Source organism: Elephantulus edwardii, unplaced genomic scaffold, assembly GCF_000299155.1.
Source record: "Elephantulus edwardii isolate Elephantulus edwardi_28Jun2011 unplaced genomic scaffold, EleEdw1.0 scaffold00005, whole genome shotgun sequence".
Classification (NCBI taxonomy): Eukaryota; Metazoa; Chordata; class Mammalia; order Macroscelidea; family Macroscelididae; genus Elephantulus; species Elephantulus edwardii.
This window is the reverse complement of record NW_006399755.1, coordinates 26,477,175-26,494,758: the sequence shown is the minus strand read 5'-3', so window position 1 is coordinate 26,494,758 and position 17,584 is coordinate 26,477,175. Positions and strand designations below refer to the sequence as shown.

The window sequence follows — 17,584 nt, the reverse complement described above, 5'->3', positions numbered from 1 at the left end:
GTGGTTTTTTTAAATGGTGTTTCTTCAAGCTAGTGTTATGCCACCGTGAGATCTTATTTTAGGCCTGGCTGGTCTGAGGCACTACAGCTCATTTGGTAGAAAACAAAGACTTTCTAGCCGAGCCAGTTATTTGAATGTGTGTGACAGTTTCTCTTTTTGTGACTCTTGGCTAGTCAAGTACCTTTATTAACATGAAATAGTAACACCCACCCTGTAGAAGCCTTATGCCCAGTGCCTGGTTAAATATCACTTTGTGCTTAGACAAACCAAACCCACAGCTGTGGAGTCAGGTTTGACTCAAAGTGACTATAAAGGGCAGAAGAAAACTGCCACATAGGGTACCTAGGGCTGTAAACCTTTACAGAAGCAGATACCCTCGTCTTTCACCAGTGAAGCAGCTGGTAGGTTTGAACCACCAACCTTTTGGTCATCAGCTGAGCATTTTAGCCATAGCACCACCACCAAGACTCCTTTCTAGTCTGTGGTTATTATTATAATTGTTACAGAATCCTGACATCTCTTTGCAGCCTGTTAACAACCCATAGGGTAGAATCTTGACAACTTTGATGGTTTAGGCGAAGTGCCTACACTTTGAACAGCTTTGTTTAGTTTAGCTTCAGTTGCTTATCCTTGAATGATAATCAGTCATCCTGTATGTCCTGCCAACCTGTGGCTGCCTCACAAACCACCCCAGATTTAATGACATAAACAACTATTTTTTTAGGTTTACAGACTCTAGGGGTCAGGGATCTGGACCAGGTACTGCAAGGATAGTTTATCTAAAGTTCCATGAAGTCTGTAAATTCTTTGGGGAAGAATATGAGAACTGGGATACCTGACAACTTCTTGACTTGTGCCTGGAACTGACAGCCAGAGCAGTTAGCCTTCAGTGAGTGCTGGGGTGGCTGTGGCCTGGAGCTAATCAGAGGATGGGCTTTCCAAGTGCAATAGGCAGAACTCCATGGCCTTTTATGATGTAGTCTTGGAGGTCAGGTAGTATCCCTTTGTCCATACACTGTTGGCAGAAGCTGGCACAAGCTGACCCAATAATAGCTCCTTGCAGGAGCACAGACCCCTCTTCTCAGTGCAGAGGTGTGAGAGAAATTGTGGCAATCTAAAAACAAAACAAAATAAAGAACTGCTGCACTGAGATCAGGACTCTGTCTTACACTGAACCTCTGATTTATACCTACAGCAAAGCTTATTCCCTCTGCAGACCAGAGGTTGGCACACATCTTCCATGAAGTGCCAGAGAGTAAATATTTTGGGGTTTGCAGCTATAAGGTGTGTGTCACAACTGCTTAAATCTGCCACTGCAGCATGAAAGCACCATAGACCATATGTAAACAAATGAGTATGACTGTGCTCCAATTAGCGTTAATTTATGAGCATTGAAATTTGGATTTTCTGTAATCATGACATGTCTTAAAAATATTCTTAAACAAAAATATTTGGGAGGAAAATAAGAACCATACTTAGTTCGTAAAGAAGAACAGACAACGGACCAGATTTGTTCTATAGTATCTAAATTTAGCTTGAGCTGACTTTTTTTACAGTAGGTCTTCAAAAGTGTAGAAGGGATCTTGGAAGACTTCACACGGAGCTGTTCATAGTTTATGTGTACATATGCATGCACACACCCGTGTTATGTGTAGGATGAGGGGCCTTGGTGGTGCAGTTGGGTCCTAGCTGAAAGGTCAGTGGTTTGAATCCACCATCTTTTCCTCTGGTGGAAGATGGGAAGATGTGGTAATCTTTCAATTCCTAAAGATAGAAAGCCTTGAAAACCCGAACAAGCTGTTCTAGTTTGTCCTATTAAATCGCTATAAATTGAAATTGACTTTATGGGAAGAAGTTTTTGTATATTTAAGAAAGAGAAATGATTACATCTTTCATTTTCATTTTAAAGTGAATTTGTGCAGATAATATTGGCAAATTGAGTCATTTCAAGCATACCTAACTTTTAGCCTGTTACAGAATATTCCCAGGAACAAAGAGTATCATTGATACTTCTAAATGATGCATTAATCTTATTATTTTCTCAGAAATGTGTACCAAAAAGCAAAGTTCTCTCTCTCACTCGTTGTCCTCTTGTCAGAACCAGCTCATATCCGACCCTCCATTTGGTGTCTAAGGCTGGAAATCACACTGTGAGAGATTGCCATCTTTCTCCCTTGGAGCAGCTGGTGTATTCCACCTGCCAGAGAAGTGCAGCCTTTGGGGGTTAGCACTGCATCACCTTCAGATTACATCTCCAGGGCTAGACGATGCTTTTTTTCTTTGGAATTCTCAGAAATAGGAATTGCTGGTCTTTGGACTACAGGATAAGCTTGATGACTCTCAAGACTAAATTTATTTAAATCTTAATTTATTACTTTTGTATGTGTGCATGTTGCCAGATAATGTGCTAAAGATAAGCAGTTCCCCTGCTAATGAATCCCTTCCATTTCATAACAAGGCATGTTGTTGTTGTCGTCGTCATTATTGTTAGATGCCATCGAGTAGAGTATGAATCACCATCTCTAACATATTTGAGTCTATTGCTGGAGTTACTGTGTGAATCCATCTCATTGAAGGTCTTCATCTCTTTCACTGACCCTCCTCCTTTCCAAGCATGACATCCTTTCCCAGGGAATAGCCGCTCCTAATAAGATGCCCAATGTAGGTGAAATAAAAAGCTTTGTCATCTTTGCAAGGATCACTCTGGCTGCACTTTTTCCAACACATATTTGCTGTTCATTTGGCAGTCCATGAAATAGTCAGTGCTCTTCTCCGGTACCACAGCTCAAAGGCATCAGTTCTTATTTTGTCATCCTTATTCATTGTCTAGTTTTCAGAGGCATGGTAAGTAATTTAAAAGACCACACTTTAGTTTTTGAAATAATCTTTATTGCTCCTTATTACTTTGGTGAGGTCCCTGACAGTGGACTTGGCCAATGCAATAGGTCTTCTGATCTCCTGACTGTTGGTATAAGTGTGTGGACTATGGATCCAAGTAAGAAGGAATCGCTGACAATTGCAGTATTTTCTCCATTTATTTCTCTGTCTATCTATCATGATGTTGCTTATTGGTCCAGTGGCAAGGATTTTTGTCTTCTTGATGGTGAGATGCAGTCCATATTGAAGACCATAGTGTTTGATCCTGATGGATTGCACAGGAATCAGATTGACTATATTTGTGGAAAGAATCAACTGGAAAAGCTCAATATCAGCATCAAAACCAGGCCAGGTGCTCAACAATTACTCATGTGTACGTTCAAAAGTGAAGTTGAAGAAAATGAAGACAAGTCCACAAGAACCAAAATATGACTTTGTGTATTCCACCTGAATTTAAATAGATTTGAGGCATTGAACACTAATGACTAAATCCCAGATGAGTTATAGGATGACATAAAAGATATCATTTATGAAGAGAGCAAAAGTTCATTAAAAAGATAAAAGAGGAAGATAATACCAAAATGAATGTCAGAAGAGACTCTAGAAATTGCTGTAGAGTGCCAAGAAGCCAAAACAAATGGGAGAAATGTCAGATAATTGAAATGAACAGAAGATTTGAAGAGAAAGGAACAGAGATATTATGGGAAAATCTTGAGTGATCCCGAAGACATCAGAAGATGGAGGAATACATAAAATTAATGTATCAAAAAGAATTATTGACACTTGGAAATTTCAAAAAGTACCATATGAACAAGAGCCAGTGATAATAAAGGAAGAGGTTCAATCCACATCGAAGACCCGGGCACAGAAATGAGGCCCCAGCAATCAGTGGACTTGACATGTTCCAAATAACAAATGCAGCTCTGGATGTGCTCACCAGTCTATGCCAGGAAATTTGGAGGACAGCTAGCTGCCTGGTTGACTGATTAGAAAAGATGCATATTTGTTCCTATTCCCAAGGAAGGTGATCCTGTAGAAAGTGGAAATTATCCAACAATATCACATGCATGCAAACTATAGCTCAGGATTATCCAAAACCAGCTAGAACAGTACATTGACAGAGAACAACCAAAAGTTCAGACATAAAGACTAGAAGAGGCTGTGGCACCAGGGTTGTTATCATTCCTAATGTCAAAAGGATCGTGGCTTAATGTCACATGGATCATGGCTGAAAGCAGGGACTACCAAAAGAATGTCTATTTGTGTTTTATTGACTATGCAAGCATTTGACTGTGTGGTTCATAACAAACTATGGCTAACACTGAAAAAAAAAAAATGGAACTCACAGAACACTTAATTGTGCTTATGTGAAACCTATACCTAGACCGAGAAGCTATTGTTCTAACAGAGCCAGGGAGTGCTGCATGGTTTAAAATCAGGAATGTGTGCATCGGAGCTGTATCATTTCTCCATATCTATTTATTCTGCATACGTTAGAGAACCTGGACTCCATGAATTATATGGCGCCAGGATTGGAAAAAGACTCATCAGTAATCTGTGTGCAGTGACACAACCTTGCTTGCTGAAAGTAAGGAGGACGTGAAGCACCTCCTGCAGAGAATCAAAGACTACAGCCTTTAGTAAGAGAGTGGTGAGCACAAAAACATATAGCAAAACCTGACCTCACAAAATATAGTCTAGCAATCACACATTAAACACATCACAGCACTAATGTGTAATGTGTGCTGTGAGAAGGAGCCCTGGTGATACAGTATATAATATGTTAGGCTGCTTATTGAAAGATCAACATTCAGATTCACCAACTACTCCACAGGAAAAAGATCAATTAACAAGGCTCCTTCCATAAAGACTTGTGAACTCAGAAATCCAATGGGGGATTGCTCAGCAGTGGAATATATGTGGGATAAATATGCATTACATGGGAGTGTTCAAGGCACAGATTAGGATAAAAGGCCCGGAGACAAACTTCTGACAGCCCTGTGTATCACAGTGGTCCAGTAACAGTCGCCATTGGTCATGGCGCCTGACAGTGATCAACAACAAAAGGAAATATAGTTTAAGGTGGTGTAGGTTTTCTGTTGGGTTTTTTCCTTCTTAATTTTATACTGGTTTACTTACAAAGTTCATAGACATTGTTTTTCAGGCTGCATCTTTCCCTTTAGGATTTTTTAAAGCTGCACTTTTAATTCTGTCTCTCATCCTGAACATGAAAGTCTTGGAAAGAGGATTGCTATATTAGTACAAACATGCTTTTAAAGAACATGGTAGCAAATATACCAATAATGAATGGATGTTGTTGTTATGTGCCATCGAGTTGCCTGCGACGCATAGCGACCCTGTGTGCAACAGTCCTAAACCCTGCTCTGTCCTGTGCCAACCTCACTGTCTTTGACACACTTTGTCCTAGTTTGTTGTTAGGGAGCTTTGGTGGTCTAGAAGGTGAGGAATTGCAGTGCCAACTCAAAGGCACCAGCTTCTCCGAGGGAGGAAGATGGGCATCCTCCTAGGCAATGTACAGTCTCTGAAAACCCTCTTCAGGTTAACTGTGGGCTGGTTCCAACTCAAGAACATAGAACAGCAATACCAGATACATATGAGGCAGCTCTGGTTACTTAGTGGATAGGGCATTGCACTGCTAACCTAAAAGGTGGCACCTCTAGCAGCTTGAATCCAGCAGCGATCGTACAGGAGAAAAAGAAGCAGCCTCTTCCTGTTCTATTTACAGTCTCTGAAAACCTGCTTGAGGATCAGCTTTGAGTCACTTCTATCTTAATGGCAATGACTTTTCATGTGGTACTAACACTACTATTTTAAAAATTTCTTTTATTATTATTCATTTTAATGAAAATTTACAGAAACTTTGGATTTCCATTCATTCATTATTGCACTTTTCTCCCTGCCCACCCAGTACACTCTTCTCTTTGAAATAACACTATTTCTTTCCAACTACATGGAGGGAAAGGGGAAAAAAGGAATACAGAAATTTGTCAATGCTGAAAATTTTTTAGAAAGTTTCCCCCTTTAAGATATCATTTTGAATGGATGGAGACCTAAAATAAAACAGATTTGCATCTATTAGCTGAATTACAAATTGAATTTTTTAAATTTATTTTATAATTTTTTTGTATGTACCATCAAATCGGGTATGACTGGTACAGTAGGAGATTGCCCCACCTTCTCCAGCAGAGCATCTGGTGGATTTGAACCACATACCTCAGGGATTACAGTGCAGTTTCTTGCCACTAGGCCACCAGAGCTCCCTTACAAATTGAATTTTTAAAGTAAAATTAAAATTATATTTTTATATTGCTGTAAATGAGAGTTTCTCAACTGAGGCACTGTTGACATTTTAAACTGGAGAATTACTCATTGTAAGGGCTGTTCTGTGCATTACAGGATGTTTAAGATTGTCTCCTCTGGCCTCTACACATTAGATACTATAATATCACTTTCTCTGTTGTAACATCCTAAAAAAATCTCTTCAGGAATAGCCAACGTCCCCAAGAAGGAAGGGATGCAATATTGACACTAGATTAAAATGAAAAATTAAACTGCACTTGTAAATTACAGTACAATCATATCAACAAAGGAAATTCCTGCTCTTTTAAAAGTAAAAACTGGAGGGGAAAAAAAACCAACCAAAAAAGTAAAAGTAAAATCTGTACCTCAGAGAATGGAATTAAAATAGCTTTGTTACTGTTTGAGACACACAGCTCATCCTTTGAAAAAAGCTGAAATTTGGACAACACATTATCAAATTAAACACTCCATTTATACTCTTTTGACAGGTCTGGAAACTTTTCCTAGACTAGAGTTTGTGTAACTTTTAGCACACATGAGAAGCTCAGTTATTTAAATGAGGTTTTGAAAGTCAAGAATGTCATTAGAATGAAATCAGGTATTTAAAACTGGCTTGAAAATGACAGAGGCAGCTATTCTGATCCAGCTTCCCCTTACGAGCCTGTGAGCAAATGCATTGTGCAAGACATGTGACCCCAAGGAGATGATTATTTCTCCTCTAGGGTGCCGGTAATGAATAGCGCTACAAAACCAATTAGCTATAATTCTATCAGTCATTTAATTTGGGCAGCATTTTGTTTAAGGGGAAGAAAAACAACCGTGTTTTCCTTGGAGATCTATAATTAAGTTGTGCTATTTGATGAAGGAAAAGCTGTGTGCTTATGAATTTGATTTTGTTAGTCCCACATGAAGGTAAATCATGATGAAGTGGTCTGCTCAATGACACTTAAGGAAGGCATTTGTCAATCCTAAAAGTGTAGCCAACTAAAGTATATGTCTAACAATGTGCTTCATTTTATACGGATGATGAATGATTGTATATAACTCTACAGCATTGTCATTTACATGGGAGAGAGTGGAGCCCCTTGGAATTGTTATAGGAAGTGCTTAATAATATTTCTCTTTCCTCCCTGTATCTTCACCCTGAAATTCTATGTGAATCCAGACCCATAATGCTTCTCTTCTATACTTTCATTCATCATTTTTTTTTTCTGTAACTCCCAATGACCATTATCATCCTGATAGTAATAATATCAGTGGTCTTTGGCTTCCTTTGTTTTCCTGGGAGTTTTGTGGATAGTAATCATTGTAATAGAATTTGGACAGATAAGATGTTGATAATACTTCCACCTATGTTGTAAAGCAGATGATATTATTTTATTGTTGTCAGAATATCCTTCTGTGACTTCTAGGCATTTTGCAGTTTTTACCTCTACCCACATAGTAAAAGAGTGCTTTGTCCATTTTACCTGAAGTTTAATATATACAACTTGTCACAAAAATTATTATAATACAATGGATTTTTAGTTAATTTTGCTTACTTTTCTTCCACAGCTTGCCAAGAAAATCCGAGAGAAGTTCAACCGTTACCTGGATGTGGTCAACCGGAATAAGCAAGTTGTAGAGGCATCGTACACTGCTCACCTGACCTCTCCCCTCACTGCAATTCAGGACTGCTGTACCATCCCACCCTCGATGATGGAGTAAGGCTTTACAGTTTTGTGCTTGGTCTGTTCAAACTGGAACCTGAGTTACTTAAACTTTAATTGCATTTTCAAAATACTTCTTATTAGAAAATACCTCGTTTATCTCCAAACTTAAATTAAGATTTCCAGTTCTTCGTAGACAAGTGTAAAATATCTTTTGACATTCTATTGCCAGAGAATTCCTGGACATTTCCTAAACTGTCCTGCTTAAATTCAGGTTCATGGACATCAAGTATTACTTAAGTGCAGAGTCAGCTAAGTCTGCAAAATTGTAAATGTAATTGTCAGTCAACTAATAAGCCATGATTCTCATTGATTCCATGAATGAGTTTGCTTTACACAGTGGTTTTTTGTTTGTTTGTTTTTATTTGTCTTGTTTGTTTTTATTTTCTTATTTGTCTTTAAGAATTTCTGGTGATGTAGTGCATAATGTATCAGACTGCTAAGAGGATTAGTGGTTTGAACCAACCTGTTGCTTTGCAGGAGAAAGATGGACAGTGTCCTCTCCCTTAAGATTTATAGTCTTTGAAACCCACTGTAGGCTCACTAAGTCTAAATGTCTGAGTAGACTCAGTGACAATTATGCTAATTATTTGGTTTGGGAGGTTATTTCTTTTTATCATAGTAATGAAAAAAAATTCATTTCTTGTTTCATTAGATATTATGTTAAAAGCAAATTCATAGTTAAAAAAAGACCATTTCTAGATCCATCTTGAAATACAGTGTTGTGAGTAACAGGATAATATTCACACACATACACGTTGTTGTTGTTGTTAAGTGCTGTCGAGTCGCAGGCAACTCATAGTGACCCTATGAAGGATAGTCCTTGACGCTTGGGTGCCTTTCATCCTCTCTCCAGGTTCATAGGGTTTCTGGAGGCAAGCTGTTATGGAAGTGGATGCCACTCCTCCTTCCAAGCTCACATACAAGTAAGACCAGTTAATACTAGTATCATTCAAATCTATGGACCAACAAGCAGGGCCAAAGGGGAAAGAGATGAACCTCTACTAACTTTTGTAGTCAGAAATCAATTGAACATGCAACCAATACACATTAGTAACAAATGGTGACTTGATTGCAAAAGTTGGGAACAGGGAAGAAAGATCGGTAGTCAGGAAACATGGACTTGGAGACAGAAATAAAGCTGGAGACAGACTGATAGAATTCTGTACAGGCAATGATTTATTTATTGCAAATACTTTTTATAAGAAATACAAATGGCAATTATACACATGGACCTCACCTGACAGCCTACACAGGAATCAGATTGATTTTATCTGTGGGAAGAATCATTGGAGAAGCTCAATATCAGCTGTGGATACTAATCCAGATGCTGATTGTGGAAAAGATCATCAATTACTCATATAGAACTTCAAACTGAAGCTAAAGAAAATAAAATCAAATCCACAGGAACCAAAGTTTGACCCTGAGTCTATCCCTCCTGAATTTAAAGACAGTCTCAGGGACAGGTTTGAAGCCTTGAATACTAGTGATTGAAGACCAGGTGAGTTATGAGAGGATATCAAGAATATATCACCTGTAAGAAAAGAGGGAAGAAAAAAAAAAGAATATCATCCATGTAGAATGCAAAAGTTCATTAAAAAGACAGAGGAAGGAAAAAAGACCAAGATGGATATCAGAAGAGACTCTGAATATTGCACTACAGCAGTGAGAATCTGTCAAAGCAAAGGGAATAAATCAAGTAGAAGCTGAGCAAATTTCAAAGGGTATTTCAAGAAGACAAAGCAAAGTATTATAATAAAATGTACAAAGAGCTAAAGGTGGAAAATCAAAAAGGATGAACTCGCTTGGCATTACTTAAGCTGAAGGTATGGAACAACAAATTCAAGCTGTGAGTTGCAATACATAAGTATGCTGTGGATAGACTGTTGAATGACCCAGGTAGAATAAAAAAAGATGGAAAGGAGAGAGGGAGAGCTCAAGGAAATGAGAAGGATCCTGCAGGGATCTGGAAAGACAAGATAATAGTGAGTGTAGTTCAATGGTGATTAATTTTATAAAACATAATGGGAATGATTGTATGAAACACAGTGTGAATGAAGGATAGTGTGAAACACAATGTATACAAACTTTGTAAGCAAATCAATAGAAAATAAAAATTTAATGTATATAGTTTTAAAGAAGGTGGAAGGAGCACACAGAGTCATTATACCAAGAAGAATTGACTGAAACACAAGAATTTCATGAAACAATATATAGTGATAAAGGAGGAAGTTCAAACTCCTCTGAAAGAACTGGCAAAAAACAATGCTCCAGGGATTAACAGCATGCCAAATGACATATTTCAACAAACAGATGCTGCCTGGTCATGCTCACCAGATTGTACCAAGAAATCTGAAGGACAACCACTTGGCCATCTGACTGGAAGAGATCTATATTTATTCCCATTCCAAAAAAAAAGGTGATCCAGCACAGTGTGAAAAAATATTGAACATCATTAATATGACATGCAAGCAAGATTATCCAAAAATAACTGGAGCAGTACATCAGCAGAGAACTACCAGATGTGTAAGCTGGGTTTAGAAGAGGCTTTGTGGAACTGAGGACGTTACAGCCAATTTTAGATGGATCTTAGGTGAAAGCAAAAAGTACCAGAGGAATATCTATCTTCCATTAACTATGCAAAGGCATTTGCCTGTGTGGATCACAAATTGTGGCTAACCTTGAGAAGAATGGGAATCCTAGAACACTTGATTGTGCTCATGCGAAACCTACACTTGAACCAGGAGGTAGTTGTCAGAACAGAGCAAGGAAACACCGCATGGTTCAAGATCAGGAAAGAGATGCATCCTATCTCCAGACCTTTTCAATCTATATGTGGAACAGATCATTCGGGAGGCTGAACTTTATGAGGAGGTATGTGGTATCAATATTGAAGGAAAACACATCAACAACCTGTGTTATGCAAATGACACAACATTGCTTGCCAAAACTGAGGAATACCTGAGGCATTTGCTACAGAAGGTCACAGACAGCAGCCTTCAATATGAATTGAAGCTCAACATCAAGAAAACAAAGATTCTCAACACTGGACATAAATGGCAGCATCATGATAGATTGAGAAAAGATTAAGGTTGTTAATAAGCAAGCTTTAGCTTTCTTGATTCCAAAATCAATACCCTGGGTTCCAGCAGCTAGGAAATAAAAAGACAAATTGCATTGATAATCTCTATTGTACTAAAGAGCAGTGATGTCAGTCTAGAGACTAAGGTGTGCCTGACCCAGTCCATGGTCTTTGCAATTACTTACTGTGAATGAGAGAGCTGGACAATGACTAAGGATGATGGAAGAGTGTTTGATGCCTTTGAGTTGTAGTGTTGGAGAAGTTCTGTTGAACATACTATGGACTGCTAAGAGAACAAATAGATATTTCCCAGATAGAATGAAACCAGGCTGCTCTTTGGAAGCAAATTTTTTAAGTTCCATTTTACATACTTTGGGCATGTTACCAGGAGGGACCAGTCCTTGGAAAAGGACCCTTGTGCAATAGATTGACTCAGTGAGTGGGGTAAAAGGGAGCAGATATGTCGGAGACAATGAATTTGGCTGAAGATAGAGCAGAGTTCAAAGCTGTTGTACGTAGGGTCACTATGAGTTGCAAGTGACTCGACTGCACCTAACAGCAATAAGAAGGAAGCTCTGGTAGCCTAGGGGTAAAAGCTGTGCTGACAACACAGAGGCTGGCAGTTCAAATCAACCAGCTGCTGTGGTGTCTCCTGCTGTGTGATTTACTGCCTCTGAAAACCCCACTGATAGTCAACTATGAATTACGTCTGACTTGATGGCAAACAATAGAGGAAATGTGGTTCCAGATATTGTTGAAGCAGAGCGAGTATCTGTATGGTTGAGGATATTTTTATTCACTGACCTGGTGATATTTATAACTGAAAGGGTGCAGGTTCATGCACTGTTATTATTTGCAGTAGAGAGAACACTTACGCAGAGATAAAATGAAAACCTTACTTATAGTTTGAATTGGTTCAAGTTAGCTTTGTGATTTTAATCAATTTAATTAATGTTTTCTTTTAATGATACCTTTTTATTAGTCATTATAGATAACAATCTCTATTATACAAATTTCTACTGTTATTTAAAATAAAACCCCAAACACCAAAAACCTGTATACATATGAGCCTGAACTGAGTCATCTTGCTATTTGAGTTTCCAAGACTGAAAATTGCAAGGGAAGAGATTGCCTATCTTTCCCCCTCAGAATTGCTGTTGAATTTAAACTGCCAGAGAGGTGTGGCTTTTGGGATAGCCGCTGAGTTCCCTAGGGACTAGCCACCAAAGCTCCCTAGTGCTGTTTAGAATATGAAAAAAGTGTTGACATGCTTTAAAATGTATGGGCATATGCTAATATTATTTTTATCATAATGATGAATATGTATTCTTTCTTTTTCCATAGTTCTTGCTCACAAGGGATAATAATAACATTGTTTTTGGTGATTAAATTGTATTTTGCTTCCTACTGAAGTATGGTTTATTTAAGGTTGCAGGGATATCCTGAAGTCATTTTATTCTTGTATTTGAGTTATGTTGAAACTTTATCAGTGGCCTAAAGAAATGCACACTGATTGTTCACTAGACTAAGTGGGAAGCATTATACAGTTTGTAATCTTGCCTCCAGCATTATAACCTAGGTACTTTTGAACATTTCATGTCTTTGAGCTTTTTTGTCTTCATCTCTAGAATGCGAATCATATTACTGCTTTGCAAGGTTGTTGTGTGCATTCAAGGAAGTATAGAAATACTTTGTATGCTGTAAAAGTCTTGAAAAATATTAAGCATAATAATTATAAACATCCATATTTTACCTTTCTTGGTGTTAGATTTCATCAAATTATTATCCTTTTAATATTAATACTTGACAAGATTGCTGTGTACATTCAAGGAAGTGTGGAAATACTTTATGTACGCTGCAAAAGTCTTAATAAATATTAAACATAATATTTATAAACATCCATACTTTCCTTTTTTTTTGCTGTTAGATTTCATTGAATTATTGTCCTTTTAAAATAGAATATTCAGTCGCTTAATCATTTTGCAAACTTATCTCCTATTTCAAAATAAAATAGGAGTCCACTCAGTTGGGAATAGGAAGAATAGATAGTAGAGTATGAGCAGGGTCACTCAGACTAGACAGATGTATGGTCAGATGTTCTCAACCAGAAGTGGCTTCTTCTCCTCCCCAGAGTACCTGGTAGTATAGTGGTTTATGTGTTAGGATGCTAATTAAAAGGCCAGGAGTTCCAATTCAGCAGATTTATAGTCTTAGAAACCCAGTGTATGAGGGAGGTTCACCATGAATCATAACCAACTTGAACACCGTAGTTTTAGTTTTGGATTTAGGAGATATTTGGCAGTATCCAGAAATTTGTCATATTTAAAGGGTAAATGGATTCACACAGAGATTGTAGCAATGGGCTTAAATGTATTGGAGATGATGAGGATGGCACAGGATAGGGCAGGGTTAAGATCTGTTGTTCCATGGGTTTGATTACAGAAACTAATAAAGTATTCTCTAAATAATGAAAAAAAAAAAAAAGATCTGTTGTTCCTAGGTCACTGTGAATCATACTCAACAGCACTTGACAACTGGGGTAGAGGAAGTATGTTGCTACTAGTAACTAGTGAATAGGGGCCAGGGAATTGCTCAATATTTTATAATGCATAGGAGAACAGCCCTTTCTAACAATGACAATGAGCTATCTGGCGCAAAAAGTAATTTCAAGGTTATGAGACCTTGACTTGCAAGACTAGAGATCTTCATAAACCGCTAAATGGAACTTGTGACTGGGTTAACAGTGCAGTGGTTGTTGTTGTTATGTGCTGTTGAGTCGCTTGTGACTCAGAGCAACCCTTCTGACACTAATGAGCGAAGACCAGATGAGATGTAGGAGGATAGCAAGGGTATCATCCAGGAAGAGTGCAAACGGTCATTGCTAAGACGAAAGAGGAAGAGAAGACCAAAATGGATGTCAGAAGAGACTGAAAATTATACTGGAGCGCAGAGAAGCCAAAGCACAAGGAAGAATTCAAGATACTAAAGAGATGAATAGAAGATTTCAAAAGGCAGCACGGGGTGACAAATAAAATATTACAATGAAATGTGCAAGGAGTTGGAGTCAGAAAATCAAAAGGGCCGAATTCGCTCAGCATTTCTTAAGCTCAAGGAACTGAAGAACAAATTCAAACCTCGAGTTGCTATAATCAAGGATGCTTTCGGCAGAATGTTAAATGATCCAGGAAGTATTAAAAGAAGATGAAAAGATATATTGAGTCACTGTATTGAAAGGAATTGGCAGACACGGAAGAATTTCATGAAACAACATATGAGCAAGAGCCTATGGTGATGAAGAAGTTCAAGCTGCTTTGAAGGAACTAGCAAAAAATAAGGCCCCAGGAATAGATGGCATACCAATTGACACATTTCAGCTAACAGATGTTGCCCTAGATGTGCTCACCAAGTTGTACCAAGAATTCTGGAGAACAACCACTTGGCCAACTGACTGGAAGAGATCTATATTTGTTCCCCTTCCAAAGAAGGGTGACCCAACAGAGTGTGGAAATTATAGAACAATATCATTAATTTCACATGCAAGCAAGATTCTGCTGAAGATTATCCAAAACCGACTGGAACAGCACATCAGCAGAGAACTGCCAGAAGTCCAGGCTGGGTTTAGAAGGGGTTGTGGTACTAGGGATATAGTAGCTAATGTTAGATGGATCTTGGCTGAAAGCAGGAAATATCAGAGGAATGTATATCTGTGTTTCATTGACTATGCAAAGTTGTTTGACTGTGTGGATCACAACAAACTGGAAGTGCAGTGGTAGGGAGGAAAAATTGGATAGCTCCTGTTGAATTTACTCCATCCATCTCTGGCTCATTTTTTGTCCACCTGGCAAATTTCCGTTAATATTTCAAGATCTAACTCAGCAATTACTCTTTCCTCTGTCAGCTCCTATTATTTTTGTTGGAGAATTCACAGCTCCTTCATCATTGTTTTCATACAATTACAGTATATAATATATAGTGTCTATATTCCTATGGAATTTATGGTCTCTGAAAACCCACTGCAGGATCAGCTATGGGTTGCTTCTGGCATGATAGCACACAACAACAACAATAGCACATACACTATAAACATATGAAAATCAATATGGAGAAGGAGCAATGATTACTTATATATTTATTCAAAGGCATTTAATTGTGTGGATCATGACATACTATGATTAACATTGAGAAGAATGGGAAACCTAGAACACTTAAGTGTGTTCATGCAAAACCTATATATAGGACAAATGCTTCTCAGTCTAATAGAATAAGGGGACACTGCATGGTTCAAAATGAAGAAGAATGTGCATCAGGGTTGTATCCTTCATACATATTCAGTCTATATGCTGAGAAATTAATTTGAGAAACTGTTCTATATGAAAAATAATATGGCATTAAGATTAGAAGAGGACTCATCAACAGTCTATATTATGTAGATAATACAACTTTTTTTGAAAAAAACTGGAGAAGATTTGAAGCACTTACTAAAGGAGATCTAAGACTATAGCCTTCAACACAGGTTACATCTCAACATCAAGAAAACAAATGTCCTCATCACTGGGCCCATGGACAACACCATGATAGATGGAAAAAAGATTGAAATTGTCAGTGATTTCATTTTATTTGGATTCATAGACAAGCCTCACAGTAGCCGCAGTCAAGAAACCAAAAGAGATGTTGCATTGGTAATATCTGCTATCAGTGACCTCTCCAAAGTGCCAAAGAGCATGGACATAAGTTTAAAGACCAATTTTCAGTTGCTTCCTATGCATCTAAAAGTTTGGACGGTGAATAAGGAAGACTGAAGAATTTATGCCTTTGAATAATGGTGTTGGCAAAGGGTATTGTATGTGGGATGGCTAGCCAAAGGAACAATCAAGTCTGCCTTGGAAGAAGTAAAAGAATACTCCTTAGAAGCTGTTGTTGTTAGGTACCGTTGGGTCAAATATGACTCAAAGTGACTTATGAGCAACAACTCTGAACCCTGTCCTTTCCTTTCCAAGAATGATGTTCCTTTCCAAAGAATAGCATCTCATAGTAACATATCCTAAGTATCTTGAGACAAAGTCTTTTCATGGTAGTGTTGGTGAAGAGTTCTGAATTTATCGTGGACCGAACTGCCAAAAGAACAAATAAATCTGTCTTGGAAAAAGTGTAGCCAGAATACTACTTAGAGGTAAGCATAATGAAAGCTCATCTCACATACTTTGGGTATGTTGTCTGTCAGAACCTGCCCTTGGAAAAAGACATTATGCTGAGAAATGTCAGTAAAAGAGGAGAAGGTCTTCAATGAAATGGATTGACAAGAGTGACTACAACAGTGGGCTTGAACTTGACAGAGATCATAATGATGGTGCAGGATAGGGCAGGGTTCAAATCTGTTGTTCATTGGGTCACTAGGAGACTCAATGGCACTTAACAGCAGTATTATAGTGTGTATTTCTTTGATCATGCAAAGAGTTAACGTGCTGTATTGCTAACAGAAAGGCTGGAAGTTTGGGTTTCACTAGAGGTGCCTCAGAAGAAAGGTCTGGTATTCTCCTTCTGAAATAATAACCATTGAATCCTATGGAACACAGCTTTCTTCAGACCCATTTGGGGTTGCCATGAGTCAGTGGCAATGGGTTTTTTATTATAATGTAGAATTTAATGTATCCTCTCTTATTGTTGGTGAATCTTAACCTTCTTTGCATTTCTGGGCAGGCGTTCTACCTCATCATCCATCACCCCCAGCACCTGGCAATTGTACATTTTTTTTTTCTGACACAGAATGTTAGAAGTGTCTTTAATCACTTATTAAGTACCAGCTCGATAGTTTAAAAAAAAAAACACACGCAAAAAAACATTTAAATCCCCTTCCATAATCTCCCCGTATTCTTGCTAAGGGGTTTTTATGGCGAAGACATGCTCGTTTTTCCCCCTATATAAAACATAATGAGATAAAGGCAAAGAACTGCAGACATCCTGCTGCAGAGGACCGTAGCTGTGTCGTCTTCACTGGCCAGGTCCTGAAAGACCCTTGTTCATGAACTGTCTCTTCACAAAGCAAGTCCACCACTTGCTTGGCTTGTCATTCTGAGGGTAAAACACTTTGTCACAAAGCCTCAGCACCGTCTCTTGCCTTGGCAGGCTTGGCATAAATGGTGTTCAGTGGGAAGCCGGGCTTCCCAGGAATGGGGAAGTTGGTGATCCCCAGGGTACACATTTCTTTCTCACCTTGGCTTTTGGAATTGCACTTCTGGAGTCTCTTCAGGCATTCCGAAATATAGAGAGGGATGTAGATCAGGGTCCTATCTGCTTCGCTCTTAATTTCATAGTTGTTTTTTTTCTTTTTTTTTAAATTAAATTTTATTAGTTTTAATGAAGATTTGTTGTTGTTCTTGTTATGTGCCGTCGACTCGTTTCCGACTCATAGCAACCCTATGCACAACACCCCTAAACCTGCTCTATCCTGCGCCAACCACACCACCTCTGACACACCCATCCCAATTACCCCAGTCACCGGATCAATCCATCTCATAGAGGGTCTTCCCCTCCTGCGCTGTCCCTCCACCCTCCCAAGCATGATGTCCCTCTCCAAGGACCCTCCCTCCTGGCAACA

The 17,584-nt window shown here is 38.4% G+C and overlaps 1 protein-coding gene and 1 pseudogene across 1 annotated transcript in view; one reads left to right on the top strand and one right to left on the bottom strand.

Annotated features, from left to right (window-relative positions):
- CACHD1 (cache domain containing 1) overlaps positions 1–17,584 on the top strand; it is a 358,380-nt gene that overhangs the window by 176,321 nt on the left and 164,475 nt on the right. Inside the window, exon 3 of the mRNA XM_006879767.1 lies at positions 7,753–7,901. Coding sequence (XP_006879829.1) covers positions 7,753–7,901 — 149 coding nt within the window. The remainder of the gene's footprint in view (positions 1–7,752; positions 7,902–17,584) is intronic.
- Positions 16,978–17,584, bottom strand: part of LOC102867338 — a 2,450-nt pseudogene continuing 1,843 nt past the window's right edge.